The 18,235-nt window shown below is 44.8% G+C and overlaps 1 protein-coding gene across 14 annotated transcripts in view; it reads right to left on the bottom strand.

Moving 5' to 3' along the window:
* Positions 1-18,235, bottom strand: part of LOC112225299 (tensin-1) — a 291,328-nt gene that overhangs the window by 32,911 nt on the left and 240,182 nt on the right. For 13 of the 14 annotated variants that reach the window (XM_024389109.2, XM_024389101.2, XM_024389105.2 and 10 more), the window contains 2 exons: positions 1,969-3,633; positions 115-171 (listed from right to left, as the gene is read on the bottom strand). In XM_024389109.2, the coding sequence (XP_024244877.1) occupies positions 115-171; positions 1,969-3,633 (1,722 nt within the window). The remainder of the gene's footprint in view (positions 1-114; positions 172-1,968; positions 3,634-18,235) is intronic. The other variant, XM_024389108.2, reaches the window with a different exon arrangement.

Here is an 18,235-nt window from a genome sequence, read left to right as displayed (position 1 = left end):
AAACAGCAAACTCAAACTGGCAGGCAGTGCCATAGATAGATACTCAGAAAGGTTGGTTTTGAAGAGGAGTCAGTGACAGGGGAAACAGGGAAGGAGAAGAGGAGGGGAACGAACCAGAGAGGGAGAGGGAGCGACGGTGCTCAGACTGGCCTCGCATTCTGGCTGAGTACTCTGGGTAGGTAGAGTAGGGGCATGATTGTAGTCGGCAGGAGAAAGAGGAGGAGGAGGATGAAGATGAAGAGGAGAGAGAATGATGGAGAGATAATGAGATCGTCCACAGAAAGGGAAAAAATAAATGAAGAAAATAGGTTATTTGCTAGTTTATGAAAATAAAGTAAATCATAATCGCTTACAGAACAATGGAAATGTCAAACATCTGTGATAAAAAATTACTCAGAAATATCAGAAATAAGAACCAAGTGGACATGTCACATATCTTTCGGTGGACAGCTGCCTGTACATGTGGACAAAGTGGGCTTGTATCTCCTGACAACCACAAGATGTGATAAGGAAAGTCTACTATCAGTTGCCTTGAGCTGTCCAGAGAAGCAAAGTGGTTGTGTGACAAGTAACTAACAAGGATAGAAGGATCTCCCTGCTCGCTTATATTATTCCTGCTTTTTAGTCTTCCTGCTTGTTTTTCTTTTATTTCCTTTATGTTGTTGTTTGACTGTAAAGTGCTTTGCATTTTTTTATGCACTTTATTTGAAATTATATTTTAATTGATTTGTCTATAAAATCACAATAACAGCACTTTCGCTGTCTGGCCATAATGGGGTTTCACTGAAACTAATTTCAGAACCAAGAAGATGCATTTAACCATTACTGTGAGAGTATCTTTCTTGGACTTGTTTTCAGAGATGTCCCTTCACAGCTTGGCAATGTGATTCTGTACCACTACTTTTTGATTTATGACAGGTTTCCACACTGCGGACCTGTGTGTTCGGTTACGCCAGCGAACTTCCTCCATTGGAGACAGCTCATAACTGATGAGCAGGTTGTCACGAGATAAGATTCACTGAAATTGTGCAGTTTGGAAAGCTTGTCATTTGGCATAACTGCTGCGGTATATATGGTACTGCAGGTTGACGCAGGCTTGATTTGAAAGGTAAATGGGTTGTTCTCCAGGAAAAGGGTTGGCCACCAATATACATGCCGAAGAAGTGCATTAAAATGGTTTCATGATCTCACTGACAGTGTAACCTTGTCAACGTGTGCTTGTTGGCATACTTTTGCCCCACTTGTCATAAAAATGTTTGTGTGGCCTTATTAAGAGCCATTTGCCCTGTAAAGACCTTCTAGCTTCACATAACAAGCAATCCTCCTATTGGACAAAAGCTTAGTTCTCTTAGCACTATTTTCATGAAAAACAACATTATTTTACCAGGGTGCTAGATGCTTTAAGCAATGAACCATATGTACTAGTAGGTGTGTCCTCCATCTTGGGAGCAGTCAGTTCTGGGTAGCCTCAGTGCTTAATACAGTGTAGTGCAGGGTCTTACGGGGGATCCTCAAGCTGAGGCACTGTGTGTACAAAGGCTTCATTGTGACCTCACAGGGCTCATATCAACGCCAACGCAGCCCATCATAAGGGCAGAGCTTTGAGCCAGGAAAAGTCAAGCCCGGCTCACAATGGATTTTCTGAGGATTTCATTTGTTACTCCGGGGGTTTTACAGTTCCATGTTGTACTGAGAGATGGTGTCTGTGTGGGCTGTTCATCTCTTTGTGCAGTAAACAAACTTGTTAAAAAAAAACAAGTTTAAGGAAAGAAAATGTAATAAATGCTCTGTTTTGGGAGAAAACTATCAAGATGTTCTCTGTTTGAACTTCATACATATTCATTACAGCTTTTTGTTTCTTTTTTAACATCCTAATATATCCTCGACTTGAGAATAACCTTCCTGTTTCCTTTGTATATTAAATCACACCTATATGCCAATGACAACACATGAGATCTGCAGTCTTACCTGCCACGCGCTGGGCTACTAAGCCCTCCACGTTGAATACTTCATCAGGCTCGGCATCTCTCAGCTGGGGCAATGAGGAGATAGCACTGAGACTCTGCTGGAGCTCTGGGGACAGGGACGTTTTCATTGTGCTGGGGGGGTACGTGTTAATGGGCTTCAGCTGCAGCTGGCCAACTGTAGTGGGGACCTGGGTGGGAGAACTGGTCCAGGCTTCCCCTTGGCTGGAAGGTTCAGTGAGGAAGCCAGGGACGGAGACTACAGTGGGACCAGGCTGGTAGATGGCTGTGGGTCTCTGGACGGCAGAGGGCTCTGGTGACGTGGACAGCTGGATGGGGGAGGAACTCAGCGGGACCTTGGCAAGGCGAGGCGCATGGCTTCCCGAGATAGCTGAGTCGGCCTGGTAGGAGGGTCTGGCCTGGGTCTGGGAGAAGGATGGTTGCATGGTCACCACCACCCCATTATCCCCTGGCGGAGCGCTCAGGGACTTGGGCACCTGCCCCAAAGGACAGCCTGGGTCCAGGTCTAGCATCAGCAGGTTGAGGGCCTCAATGGACTGCTCAATCTCCTGCTGCGAGGCAGTCTGGTGGTGGGGGAACTGTGGCAGACTGTGGTGGCTCTGTAGAGGCATGGAGGGTGGAAAAGGGCCAAAATGGACGCCGTCCATCACCGGCTCCTCTGGGACGCCATATTGCTGCCACACGTTGAGCCCCCGTTGGACGGCATCACGACTACTGGTGGTACGTGCTGGAGCTCTGGGGAGGTGTTTCTGCTCTGCACCGAACGACTGCGAGCGATACAGGTTCCCGTTTTGGCTGAAAATGTAATCGCTCGCCGGGGGGATGGACTCGCCTGTCCCATCCTGAGCTGAAGATAGGCGTCGCATCAATGTGACGGGAACCTGAGCGGCCACATCCTGTGAGCATATGGCGACATTGATGACAGCATTTTCCGGGGGGATGCTCCTCTCCAGATAGGTGACCTCGTGCTGCCCATTGATGACCGTCTCAGCCTGATAGTAGAGGTCTGCCGGTGTAGCTCTCCCTTCCAGGGACGACAGGGTGCCCAGGCTATCCATGCTGTTGCCCTCCTGGCTGGTAGGCAGTGCCACCTCATCATCCAGAATATCCGTTTCCCTGTCCATTCTGCTGTTGTGGCCGTTCACGTGAACTTGGGCCGGCACAAGGTGAAGTATTCCTCCTCCTCCTCCTCCTCCTCCTCCTCCTATACTTGTCCCTCCACCTGATGGGGAGGACAGGTAGCCCTGGCGGTGCATGGGGCCCTCCAGGCCGCTGAGCAGCTGCTCCAGCTCCTGCTTCTCCTGGGGACTGATGGGCTGGACGGCCGGGACCGTGCCCAAGTCTGCGACCTTTTCCTGGGTCGCTGGTGGCTGGCTCACTGCGAGGGCTGCTTGGGGTACTTGCGCTGCTGCTGCCGGGGCTGGCTCATCGGTGCGGTCAGTCTTGATAGAGGCGGTGGAGTTGCCAGAGTCGCTGCTCACCGACAGGGCTTGGTCGACCGTGGGAAGGACCTGGTCGACGGCAGGTAGGACGTGTTCAGTGGCGGCAGGCGAGAGGCCGTTGGCAGTGACCGAGCCCTCGATGGACTCCTTCTTGCGAACTTTAGCGTAGAGGCTGCCGTCGAGAGGGCCCTGTGTGTGTATGACGTCTGGAGAGAGAAAGAGACGGAAAGAGGGTGTTTACAAAGAGGGAAACAACACTGTACAGTATATTATGTACAATGGTCATCATTTAATTAATGTGAATCAAGATGAAGAGCCAGTACACACAAAAATGTCATCAGTCAATGTATATCATTCAAAGGTTTGTGGACATTTGGTACAGCGAATATCATTACTTTTCAGCAACACAGACCTGTAATACCGATAAAGCAACTAAATCCAGTATAATTGAGAAAGCGAGAAAGGGAAAGAGCAGGGAAGGGACAAAAGAGAAGTAGGTGGGGAAAGTGTAATTTGTCAGTGTGCAGGCGATGCCAAAACAGCCGCAGTTAAACTGAATACTGGCACACTTCTGCCTATTTTACCAGCCTCTCTCTGACAGGAAATGAGAATGGGGCTGTGGCATGCGCTGTGGAAAATAGGATGAAATCACAGAAGCCTGGCTTGCACTTTCTCAAGCCAATCACCGCCACCTGAAACACATTGGAAATTAGTTTGTGTTTGTATACAGAGTATGTTATGTATTATCTATGTTAATGCACATCACCCAGTTCTGATGGAAAAAAACTGGCACGCTGACGATTGAGGTATTTTACAGAATGAGCTCAGAGAAAAGCAATGGATCATTGGTACATCATCCTGGAACACACAACTACACATAACTACACTTAAACATTAACGGGTGCACACACACACGCACACGCACACGCACACGGCAGCCCCACCCCCTGTCCAGGGGACCTCCCAAGAGGTAGAGGGAGCCCCATCCAGAAGCACTGAGTCATCGTGGAAAAACTGCCTCACTAAGTAAGTAAGCCCTGAAGGCCTTTCCTGCCCCCTAGGAATAGAAGCAAAACATTTCCTACCACAGACAAAAAACGCAGAGAAAGACACACAACTCTAAATCACACGTACGCCATTCACTATTGTGCAAATGTGGACAAACACACGCAATGCACGCAATGCACACACACACACACACACACGTGCAGACACACACACCAATGCCCTACACTATTCCCATTGATTCCTTATGGTCAGGTCAATGTCACAATACATCAGTGAAGGGGATGACCACCTAAAACTACCAGTGGCAAACTGCTCTTCACAATGCCCACAGCAGCTGGCTCTATGCAGCATGACATTTAAATTGCCCTGCCATGCAAGCTCACATTGGGAACCACAACGCCAACAGTGCCATACAAAGATTCATATTTAGTCTCTCTTGGAGGAAGACAATGGAAGTTCAATGAATAATGCTTCTTATTACAACATATCATTAAAAAGCAGCACATTTCAGTATTCCAGCCTCCATCAGAGGGCATGAAGTGAGCATCGACAAAAAGTTATATCTGATTAAGCTTCTAGCTCCTCACCCCACACAGTTCCCATGAAGCTTTACAGGCTGGCGAGACAGCAAAGCCTGTATGGGTGAAACAGCAGTGTGTGTGTAGGTGTGTGTGTGTGTGTGTTGTGTGAGACAGTGTGCGTAGGTTTTGTACATCTGGAAACAGCAGTGCACAAACAGAGCATGCCATTCTAAAAAAAAACAGTGCGAACCTCACGAGTCTTCAGAAAACCTTCTGCGAATGGTTCTCTGTGAATTCCATAGAAGTCCATAGACCGGCTCTGTTGTTGTTGTTCAGCTGATCTATGAGGTTCTGTAACATTTCTTTTAACAGATCTAGTGTAAGATTCTCCTATTCCCAATCGTAACCTTAAACATGAGGAAACATCTGACCCTGTTTCAGTGGATAAGTGCAACTTCTACCTACTCTTGTGACGTGACCTTTGACCTTGTGTCCCCTGAAGCCACATCCTGCCAGATGCTACAGGTCACCTGGTGAGGACCATAATGCCCTGGTTTGACCTTTGAACCTGTCTCTGTGGGTTGACCCACCCTTCTCTGCAGGGTTGCCCATAAATCACTGCAAGGTCATACTTTTTCCCTCTATTATACCAGACTAAGGGCTCTAGTTTAACAAACCTAACGTAATGGTCAATCTAAGTGCAGTCGGTAATGCTATAGGTTCAGGGGTGAGTCAGACATCTTTGATATTTTCACTATCACAGTTATCGGCACACTTGCTGGCGTTGGAGTGAAAGGGCTGGGTTTTGATGAATAAACAAGTTATGAGTGTGTGCAGGCTTGGCCCCTCGCTGGCCAATCAGAACGTGCTCCATGGCAAAATACGTGGTTGCTTCAGGTTGTGTGTATTTACAGACTTTTATAAATTGCCTTTGAATCAACTTAAATTCCAATGTTATAGTTTGTTAAATGGCTTACAGAAATGAAATAACAAAATGTAGACCTATCCCATCTTTTCTAAATAGGTTAACGTAAAACCATTTAGTCCACATTGTAAGTAATTGCATGTCTTCACACTGATATAGGGCTTGGCCTTTGGCATTGTCAATAAGCGAGATTCAATGAATTACTGATAAGGCCTAAAAAGAGAACTAATCATTCTAATCAAATTATAAACAAAACAACAACTTGTTTTAAGTACTTACAGGCACCATCATTTCTCCCTGTTGTCATATAATATTCAAACAATGCAGACTATGGAGGGTTTTACACACATCCAAAACGGGACCATTGGGTAGATTAAAAAAGGCCTTCGTTGAGAGGATGGAAGGCTATGCTTGGTTTTAATCAAATAAATATTAAGTATACAGACACCAAAGCACACCAAGGCTAGTCTTGTTCCATGCGCATATGGGCAGTATGATTCACGGCTGGATAGTCTCCGTTTCGGCTGTCACAATCCATGCCATAATCAACTGTGTTACTGCTAAAAAAACAGCTTTTGGTTGGTCTTAAATATCCCTATCAGAAATTAGCACTTCAGATCATGTTTTTAAGGACACACCTCCAATATTTCCACCCCGTCATCTGAGCGCTAGCGAGCTGATATAAGACTGGTAAATTACTGAAACTGGTGATAGGGCTTGAAAATGCCAGTGAGCCAGTTTTTACATGACAAAATTGCAAACGAACATGCTTTTCACACTAGCACCGCCTTAACGCCAAACGAAAATAGAGCCCCTATGTTAATCCTTCTCCTGTCTTTAAAGGGAAATTCCACCACTTTTTTTTTTCCACCACATCTATACATTTTAAAAACAGCGATTTTCATACACTATGAGATTCGTGGTGACATGGTGACATACCCTCCCCTGTGGCTATAAATGCTTTGCAGGTTTTGAAAACATCCGTGATGTCACAGAGAAGCATTTTTTAGGACTATCTTTTTAACCACAGATCGTAGAAAGGCGCCCTTTTCACATGTAGACACTGGTATGGTGCTGGAGAGAATGAATATGATGTTGAAAAGTGACGGAATTGCCCTTTAAGGTACAATCTGAATCTGGGATCTGAGAATCTCTTTAACGATCATTTCAGTTCGTAGAAATGGGGTTGGCGTTTTGCTGAACAACTTCAAACGTTTACGCTTTAAACACAAGGACCCTGTGAAACTGCACTAAATAAGCTTAGGTCTCCTTTCAAGGCTCAGGCTGATGTCTCGACAGCCTGTTTGTTTCCTTTCACCGGGCCTAGGCCACAGTCCAGGACTTCCTTTAAGAGCAGCATTCCTTGGAAAAAGGGATTATTTTCCCCATCGTCTACTCTGTTGCCGTGGACGACATCTTCCTTGACTGAGAAGTCTGGAAGGTTCTAGAGAAATAACTTAAGAACAAAACAGGCATAACATCTTCTACCACACAAAGAAAGTCACAGATATTGCACTCTCAATGGCCAAACTGACACAGTTGGCCGCATAAATACCTTTGTTGTCCCTCCGGCAGATACAAACAGAAGAGTAGCAGACACCAATGTCACAGTGAAGTCTCCCAAAACTTGAGCTACAACTTCAACTCAGACGTCTGACCCTGACTGAAGAGTTCAACTCATAGACTGTGGTGCAAAACCAAAGAAAGGCGTCATCATCATGTCTTTATTTACCTCTTAGTGTCCCTTCTAAGGGTCAAGTGACCACATTAAATGGGATACGCACACATACGTATATGTCCTACAGACATAGATGTCCTGAAAGATGAGTAGCTCTTTGAGTAGATCTGTTTTAGCACCTTTTTTTAATCACCTGCTTACGGCCAAATGTGACACAACTGGCAACCGAGAGTAAATCAACCGGTGCAGCTCAACACATCATCCATGAACAACCCGTATTAATAGTGAAGACAGACACACATGGCAAATCACTTGGGAAGGAAGTTACTTGTAGGTTCCGGATCTTTCTTTCAGTGAGTTTCCGATGTTACAAAATAGAAGGAATTCCAAAAGCACAACAGAGAAAGCGTGAAAGGAGCTCCCCTACCTTTGTGAATGCGGCCGTTGGTACAGTCCGGAGGAATATGGGAAAAGCCCTAGTGCTACCCTAAAGCGGAGCCCCCGGAGCAGAACATTGCGGAGCTGAATAGGGGGGATTCTCTTGGCTCAGGAGGCTAATCGTGTTGTGAGAGGCGCTGCTGTTGTGGACTAGTGGTGACTGGCTGACTGTCTAAGCTACTCTAAGTGAGCTACTGCTGTGAAGTCCCATGAACCTTTACAACAGTCTCTGTGTGTCTGTGTGGGGAGAGGGGCAGCCACACACACCATAGTGTGTTTGACTGAGTGACATCACTTCTCTCTCTCCCTCTATTTCCCTCTCTCACACACACACACACACACACACACACACACACACACACACACACAGTCAAGAACCGAGCCACAGTCAACACACACAGACCCCCCCACCACACACACAGACACTACTGTACACCTCCCACATCCCACCCACCCACACATAGAAATGAGCCACTCCTTATGTTGGCTCCTGTCACAAACGTTCATGCAATGGAAAAGAGCCACTAAGTCCAATGACTGACATTTTACTAGCTATCTGAGCCAGCACTAGGGAATAGAAAAAAGCTGTTCCTGTGAAATAAAGAACCACACCCTGCATTGGGCTGGGAGGAAAGAATGAGAAGGAAAAGAGAGAGCGAGGAAAAGGTGATGAGCGGGGGCGATGAGAAAGAACCAGAAAAGAGAGATGAAGGTGAAAGTAAGAGGTGCTCAATAGTATCTGATCAGGGTGCAGGGTACCAATGAGATGACGCACGGACGCACACACACACACACACACACACACACACACACACACACACACACACACACACACACACACACACACTTTGCTTCTGCACATTCTAGTTTTGTTACGTACACACAAAGTGCACTGATATTTCCTTACTAAGCTCAAACTCTTCTGTTGGAGCTGCCATCTTACTTAGCCATCTCTTAGGCATATCACAGTGGATTTATTTTAACAAACATACTGCTTCTCTCTTCCAATCTGATAACATACATGAAACTAAGACGAGACTCAGCGGTAAGCATAACTAGCCAACACACTAGTTCATGTGCTGATAAAACCTTGATACGCTAACACAGCACATTCAGCAGCAACAGAACACGAGGTACACAACATAATGTCAAATCGGAATCAAGACAGTCCCCTTCTCTTGGTCTCCCTCCTCTGTGTCTGATTTTCTCTCTCTTCCACTCTCTCACCATCAACAGCATTATCATTCATCATCCTTGTACAGGTCTGCGCTGCTCAGTCCACTCAGAGTTAATAATGACGATGGCAGACTATTCTAAACTATAAAGTAAGTGCTGAAGATTATTCTAGGCTGAGATGCTCACAGGTCAGATTTAGCCATGCTTTAGTTCTCCCTCTTCAAGTTGTATATTAAGGGTCTTAAATTTAGGATAGTCACAGTAGCAGGAGGGGGGGGTCAAATTCCAAACAGAGATAGAGAATCTACAGCCTATTTCTGTTTCTGTGTTTTCTTGAGTCCCTCACTGCAGGAGGCAAATGCCTTTCTGTGTGATCATACCCATATTTGCAGGGGCCCCGTCATCATTCCTGACACCTTGCTCTGCCTAATTTCCCAGCAGGGAGATCGTGCCATGGCATATGACCTGTCTGTCTCAAAGTATTTGTCACCACATGATGTATGTGTGTGTGTGTCTTTGATATCATGCTCCCTCTGAGATCACATCTCAAACTACTGGAAGTTAATTATTATCTTCCTAACCTCTTCACTCCGGGAGACCTTTACACAGATCTCCCATCACTGAAGGTGACATCACATACAACGAAAACATATTTACCAGCCCTCCAGTTAACCTATTTGTGAGAAAGTTTTCCCATCACCGAAGGCAAATCTATAATCCGGAATGCCTTACCAGTTGTTTCGGGCTACACAATGTGTGAACTATGGTAGAAATAAACATTTAAATGCACATTTTCAGAAGCTCACTTACTAGTCCAAGCGAGATTACCGCATGATCCGAGATGGCAGTTCACCTTCAGGGAGATATGGTGTGAATTCAGTCAACTCAGGAAAAGTTGGACATAAACGCTTCTTTTCACACATTGTATAGCCTGGAAGGACTGGTAAGGCATTCCGGAATATAAATATGCCTTCTGTGACAGGAAAACAGTGTGTCAAGATACACGTCCTCCGGAGCGAAGAAGCTATGACATACTTAGCTAATAATTCTAATGTCCTGTTTTGACTTGGATGTGAATGTTTAGAGGTTCTGTCTTCCAGATGCTCCCCCAGTGTTAACTTTGACCCCGCTGTGTAATTGTGTGTGTGTGTGTAAGTACAATCCAACTTCCAAACAAACCAGAACTATCGTGGAGGGTTCACTGTCCACTGGCCACCAGTGCTACATAGAAAATAATGTTGTGATGATGACTGCGTTCAGTGAGAACATAACCTTGGGCACTAATGGAATCAATCAACGGAGTTTAGAGTTTGGCATTGAGCCAAGCCATTCCAAGCCCCCCTAGAGAGCAGCCTACTTAGATCCCTACCTGTACATGGAGATGTTTTTGGCACAGGCTATATTTGGACAGAGTTAATGGCTGAACTATTGACTGGGCCTTCAGTGGCCATTGGCAGGTTTTTGTGAAACGTCGCTGTAACTGTTAAGCACAAGGGCAGATCAGGAGGGAGGACAATATGGTTACAGAGTGAGGAACAGATTTGGCTTTGAATTTACAGTAGATTAAATCCAGTCCACTTAAGTTAGGACAGAAGCCTGTGTGAATCAGATGCCTTTGCAAAACTGGGGCTGACTTCTGCTGAGTAAGTCCCTAGAGCATCATGCCTTTGCCTCCGTCTAAAGCCTTGCTGTATCTCCACGAAACACTTACTGTGCTGTCAGCAAAGAAGCCCACACGGTGCTAATGGAGGCTTTATTTCAAAGTGGAGGACATTGAAAATACATCAATGATGGCTCACCTTCTAGATCTATGAGACAGCACTTGGAAAACGTGTTTGGGATTTGGAAAGACAAGGTCTTTACAAAGGGGTTTCTTATAGAATGGTCAGATACCTTCAGTCAGTATTCATCTGCTGTATTCATCTTCCCACACACACACGCACATGCACACACACACACACACACGTGTACACAATCATGCGTCACAGCCACAGTCTCTCTCTCTCTATGTAGAGCTACGGTTTCACTCTGGATTAAGTTTTTTGTCTAAGGAAAAGCAATCAAGCTCCGTTCAACTCAGCGCTGCATGGGAAAAGCCTGAGGCCCATGAGGCGATGCTTTGATCGGCTCGCTGTGGCTGGGACTGTGGTCTGGAGAGGACCCAAGGAGGACGAGCAGCCACTCATTCCACATCTCCTGCCTAGAAGCCGACTGAGGTTCATCCCTACTCAAAGCCATCAGACCCATTAAGTGCTGTTCAAATCAACTTCATTCTCTAACGCAAAGTGTACACTTGGTCAACATGTCCACTTTTGAAAGGCATAATTTCCATACACACAGCTTATACCCTGATAGTTACCCTTGACATAGGCCTGTGTAATAGTGATAGGGCCCAATAGAGTACTTTGAAATTTGCAGAGAACCCAGTTACAGACAATCTACTCCGGCATTCCACTAAAAAGGACGATTTCCTCATGAAAAGAACCAAACAAAGTCCCATTTCCTCCATGGCTCCTGCCTGTTCAACTGTGGTCCCTCATTACTTCAGGCACATCATTGGACAGCAATTAAGCCATTCAAAGGACCCTATGCGGTGAAGCTGACAGAGGAAGACACGGCCATGACAGACTGTTGGCTGTGTGCGGTGTACGTACGGTGTGTGTGTCGTATGGTGTGTGTGTTGTGCAGTGTGTGTGTGTGTGTGTGTGTGTATGTGTTGCCAGGCTGTTGGCTGGGTGCAGCATGGGCGGTGAATCAGCAGTTTCTATTGTCCTAATATAGAACTAATTCCTCGGGCTCGGACTAGCTGGCCTTGTTCAGTTAGGGGGTAAGAAGCAGATTCCATATCTTCATATGTACACTGTATGTTGTGTTGAAGTGATGAAAAAGTTATGTTGCATGTATGTCATTGTCTGTGACTGTGTGTAACCTGTTAAAATAAAACAGTGATGTTTTTGTCATGCGGGTGATGTGTATCTGTGTTAGATAATGTCCAGTGACAGAAAACAGGAAAGAGGAGGACGAGATAACCAAAGGCTCTATTAAGATAGAGTGATGGCAGTGTCGGGTTGCAATCCCCCAAGGAGCCCAAAGGATGTGTGTGTATGTACATGTGCTTGTGTGGAAAAAAAATGACAAAATTGTCATACTTTTTAGAAAATGAAAGTCACCCAGTAAAAAACAACTTGAGTAAAAGTCGAAAAAAGTATTGGGTTTTAAATGTACAGTACTGTGGTGGGAAAAGTACTGATTTGTCATGCTTGAGTCAAATAATAAAGTCAAAGTAAACGCTGAACATTCCTTATATTTAGCAAACTAGATGGTACGATTTTCTTGATTTGAACATTTACAGACAGACAAGCGCACACTTCAACATCATTTACAAATGCAGTATTTGTGTTTTGTGAGTCTGTCAGATCAGAGGCAGTAGGGAAGACTATGCATTATATTAATAGGTGCGTGAATTGAACCATGTTGCTGTCCTCCTGCCTGAGCATTCTAAATGTAATGAATACCTTTGCGGATCAGAGTAAATATATGGGAGTAAAAAGTACAGATTTTCTTTAGGAATGTAGTGGAGCAAAAGTTGTAAAAAAATATAAATAGTAAAGTAAATTACAGATACCCCCCAAAAACTACTTAAGTAGTACTTTAAAGTATTTTTACTTAATACTTTACACAACTGTGTGTGTGTGCATATGGCTATGTGTTAAAACAGGGCTAAAGTGTAACATTGATGAAACATACAGTACATGCATGTTACTATGATTGTGTGTGTGCACATGGGTCTATGTTTGTGTATGTGTTGTGTATGTGTACCTATACCTCTTATCTGTAACCAAACCTCCCCAGTAAACCTTAGCCCTGTGTTTACCCATACCCAGCTCAGAGGGTTGCCTATTCAACAGGCTAAGTGACCCGTGCAGTATGAAGGGAGAGGAGGCCTGGGGAGCATCAAAAAGAAACAAGACCGTGGTGGCCAATAAACAAAGACAGGGTGAGTTGCTGGTACTATCCTCCTCTTTTCCTCCTCCTCCTTTCCTTTCCGCCCCTCCACCCACACCCATTTCCCAGAGGTAGTTAAGCCCAAAGGCAAACAGTGTTATGCTGTGAGCTGAGAGAGAGAGAGAGAGAGAGAGAGACTGTCTGGACACCAGCTGGAGTCAAGCTGTGAGCATGAGGGACCAGTCAATCATGCACATTAGCACCTGCTAATAAAACATTAGCATCTGTGGCTAACGGCTAATAGCTATTGGCTAACAGTTAGCATTGTTTCTCTAAGACCGGCCTGGGTCTCCAGTTAGCCACTCCAGTGCCAGACATGCATGTCCCCCAGCACTGCTCACTCACTAAAACACTACACCATATCCCCAAAGGTAAAAAAGAACTGTCCTAGAATAGGAGACATAGCTTCAACCCAGCAGTGGACCCGACCCTCTAAAACACTATTCCCAATCAGGCTCCATGTGCCACAATGCAGAAAGGCTCCATTGCTCTGCCCTAAACCAGAGACAAATGGGAACAATGGACTCCACCTAAGACACTTTGTTGTGCTTCTGTGTCTGTCGTCTTCTCCTAGAGGGCATTATTATGTCCTGGTCAGTTACGCAAGGGCCAATCCACAGGTGTGCAAGGAGCGGGGATACACAAACTTGAGGGGCCCATGCACTGGTCATTGATGTCAATTTTCTATTCATGTAAATAAATAATTTTGACAGTAACCCTCCAAAAAGTAATTCATAAACCTTTTTAATTTCCATATGTACTAGGAAGCTAAGTATTTGTTTCTTGGGCAAGAATGTGATGGATCAAATTGCCTCAGGCCTTGAAAAATCTATAATTGAACTGATTGAAAGTAAGGGGATATTGGTGAACAAATACCATGGTCAAGGCTACGACGGCACCAGTGCAATGAGCGGAGGTTACTCAGGTGTTCAAAAGCTCATATCAGACCGAGAGTCTAATGCTTCTTAGGTCGTTCTTTATGAGTTTGAGTTTAGAAAACGATCTCCCCCGCAGAAGTAGCAGTTAAAGGGATGGTTAAAAACAGCTTGATTACCATAGCAACATCAGGGAAACAGCTTGATTACCATAGCAACATCAGGGAAACAGCTTGATTACCATAGCAACATCAGGGAAACAGCTTGATTACCATAGCAACATCAGGGAAACAGCTTGATTACCATAGCAACATCAGGGAAACAGCTTGATTACCATAGCATAGGAAGCTGTGGGACAGGTTGTCTGGACACTGCACAGCCAATGAATTGGCAGATGAAAACAGATGATCATTTTTAGCGGGCGACAGTTGTTGAGGGCTCAAACAAACAAAAAAGCGGTTTGCGATTTTGTTCATACTGGTGAACCGCCGTTGGCGTTGTCATTGCAATATAAACAGTCCCTTATCTTTTAATGAAAGTTTTAGCAGCTAAATAACACCTAAATACTCCATATAGCTATAGATAGTAGGCTACACAACATAATGAAGCATTCCCTAGTAAGATAGTGTTTTGAGGGTACTGACTGTATTACTTGGCATTAATAGACTGGTTTCACGCACAAAAACGTTCTATCAAATCTGGGAGAGAGGACAAGAACATGCAGGCTCATGTCATGCAGGTTCAGGTAGGCTATACAGGACAGCTATACATAACAATCCATTGGCTGCTGATTAGTATGCTGTTGTACCAAACATTTATTTTACAATATGTAATGTTTGAATTTCCAACTTTAATTACTGAACAAGTAATTACATGTTTGCCGCCAACCAGCAGTCTAAATGGCAAACTTGCGACACCGTGTGTAGCTTCTTGAAATTATGTTAGGCTTAACATGAGAAAATGCAGACCAAATAGGCTTACCAATAAACATTTATCCATCAGCTAAAGTAAAGCTATAAGCTACATGCCCTGGCACCACAGAAAGCCCATCATCGATTCGCATAGACATGTCGCATTTTCAGCACCATGGACAGCGATTGGTAGTCAATACTTTGTGAGTGACTGTCTGGCTGACGCATAACATTTATTTTAGGGAGGGGGAATGAGGGAGGGAACACTGACCTTGCGGGGGGAAACTGTGTTAAGGCAGGGGCCCAACCGTCTTGAGTTTGGAGTCAAAGCAAAGAAATCCCCAAAGCCCCAAACAGACTGACTGAGACGGGGTAGTTTTGTTTCCAACACAAAGTCAAGAAAAAGCTAGGTGGTTCACCTCTCTGTGTCCTGTGAGATTGAGAAACACTGCGTCCACACAACACACATATCAATGAGATTTAATGAGAAACATTTAGATGAAGGATACAATGCTCTGCATAGTTAGATGCTGGTCAGATGCTGCTATATTCAGGAGAAGTCTGGGTTGAAACAAGCTATCATATATTGTACATTATAAACTGGATGGTTCGAGCCCTGAATGCTGATTGGCTGACAGCCGTGGTATACCACGGGTATGACAAAACAGTTATTTTTACTGCTCTACGTTGGTAAACTGTTTATAATAGCAATAATGTTAAAGTGTGTAATGAATCATCTGGAGCAGTGTTCCATCATAGACACAGCATACTGTACATCCTGCGTGTCTACAGCCTACATCAACCTCCAGTCTCTACAGCCTACATCAACCTCCAGCCTCTACAGCCTACATCAACCTCCAGCCTCTACAGCCTACATCAACCTCCAGCCTCTACAGCCTACATCAACCTCCAGCCTCTACAGCCTACATCAACCTCCAGCCTCTACAGCCTACATCAACCTCCAGCCTCTACAGCCTACATCAACCTCCAGCCTCTACAGCCTACATCAACCTCCAGCCTCTACAGCCTACATCAACCTCCAGTCTCTACAGCCTACATCAACCTCCAGTCTCTACAGCCTACATCAACCTCCAGTCTCTACAGCATACATCAACCTCCAGTCTCTACAGCGTACATCAACCTCCAGTCTCTACAGCATACATCAACCTCCAATGTCTCTACCGAAGACGGTGATGTAATACTAGTACCATAATGTAAGCCCGGGAGATGGAGAATAAACATTGTAACACTATTCACAAACGCACGCGCACACGCACACACGAAGCTTTCACGTTTTCACAATAGCAAACTTAAGTAAAGTTTAGGATTAACTTTAAATGGTTGTCACTAGAGATAATAAATTACGCTGTGATAAGATGAGAATTTCTCCCAGCAATGTTTTAGAGAGACGCACTCTAAGTAACATCTATCTAATTGTGATGTTAAAATGCACTTTCAATTAAGTTTACTTTGATTCGATTTAAAAGTTCAGATGTTGCACTATGCACAGCTGGACGAAGTCTCAATCTAATTTTGTCTGATTTTGCATTCAAAAAGTCAAAAGTCCACATTCAACGTTAGATGACATTCTATATTCTACGTCAGCATTCAGTTGAATCATATTGAATCAGTTGAATCATATTTGTCTGAAAACAACCACAGGAGTAAACAAACTTGTTTTTTTTGTGAGACAAAATCGGAATTCAAAAGAAGCTGTCACTCACACAGGCTTGTAAAGACACAAACAGTACATAGCCTACTAAACCAAAAACTCACTGGTACAAAAACATCACCAAGTAGTTGGCGATTAAGAAGCCCGATGTCAATAAGTAATTCAAAAGTCTGTCAAGTGAGGACAATGTTCCCTATGTCATTCCCTGTAGAACTAAACGTGTAGTTCACTACTCACTTGTTTTTGTTGTTGTTGTTTGTACAGTTTTTCTCTACAGTCAAATGTTCAGCCCTTTGGTCTGGTAGAACAAGTCCGGTCTTGACCATTGGAGGATGTCAACAGAAGAGAGTGTAACACAACTAGCCAACTCCAAGCAGCTCAGTGCTTGTTCATCTGTCTGCACTGAGCAGGATCTAAAAACACACACACATACACATTCTGCATGCTCTGTCACTCCCCCTGTTACGACGCACAGCACAAAGGCCTACACAGGAGTGTGGAGGAGTGTGAGACTGTGTGTACTTGGTGACAGAGGAGATTGCGTTATAATTGGACACACACACACACACACACACTCATCGCCCTCTCACCCTCAACTATTCTAGAAATGTTGTGGGTTGTGCAATAGCCAAATACGGTAGTTGAAGTGACAGTTGGATAGTAAACAAGACTAAGGAATGTTAGAAGACCCCTTGCTGAATCCTACAATGACACACCTTACCTCCATCAATCTCACCCATCTCAAACTACCTCTCACATAAGATCATGAGAACATAGGAAATATCTCTTCATACTGATTGAAAGGATTTAGATTAATCTGTTGATAAGACAGAATATATATTATTTTGATGTAGGGGCTCAAATCATGAGTCATGTGGGATGCATTCAGTACATAAAAACATAATAGTATGTTCAATTCAACGGAACCGGTGCTGTACTGAACCACCAGTTGAAAAACGGGGAGGGGTTAGGTTGAGGCTTTAAAATGCCCCTCTGCACGCCCTTAAAACACGTTTCCCGGCACACCCACTGAACAGAGCAAACGTACCTCAAAGTCTATTCAAGAACGTACAAGAACGTTTTGGGGAAACGTGACGTTCAGAACAAGTCGTTCCGCAGCGTAGCAAAAGTTCAAGTGAACTGAACGCACCCGTAATCTCATTTATGTTGAGACATGTTGAGGGTAGGTAGCAACACATCTGCCACACTGATCCACAACACTGGAGCTCCCCAGGAGTGCGTGCTCAGTCCCCACCTGTAATCCCTGTTCACGCATGACTGCATGGCCAGGCACGACTCCAACACCATCATTAAGTTTGCAGACGACACAACAGTGGTAGGCCTGATCACCGACAACGACGAGACAGCGTATAGGGAGGAAGTCAGAGACCTGGCCGGGTGGTGCCAGAATAACAACCTATTCCCTCAACGTAACCAAGACTAAGGAGATGATTGTGGACTAGAGGAAAAGGAGGACCGAGCACGCCCCCATCTCATCGATGGGGCTGTAGTGGAGCAGGTTTAGAGCTTCAAGTTCATTGGTGTCCACATCAACAACAAACTAGGATGGTCCATACACACCAAGACAGTCGTGAAGAG

This window comes from Oncorhynchus tshawytscha, linkage group LG26, assembly GCF_018296145.1.
Source record: "Oncorhynchus tshawytscha isolate Ot180627B linkage group LG26, Otsh_v2.0, whole genome shotgun sequence".
NCBI lineage: Eukaryota > Metazoa > Chordata > Actinopteri > Salmoniformes > Salmonidae > Oncorhynchus > Oncorhynchus tshawytscha.
The sequence above is the reverse complement of the archived record's forward strand: the minus strand, read 5'-3'. Positions and strand labels throughout refer to the sequence as shown.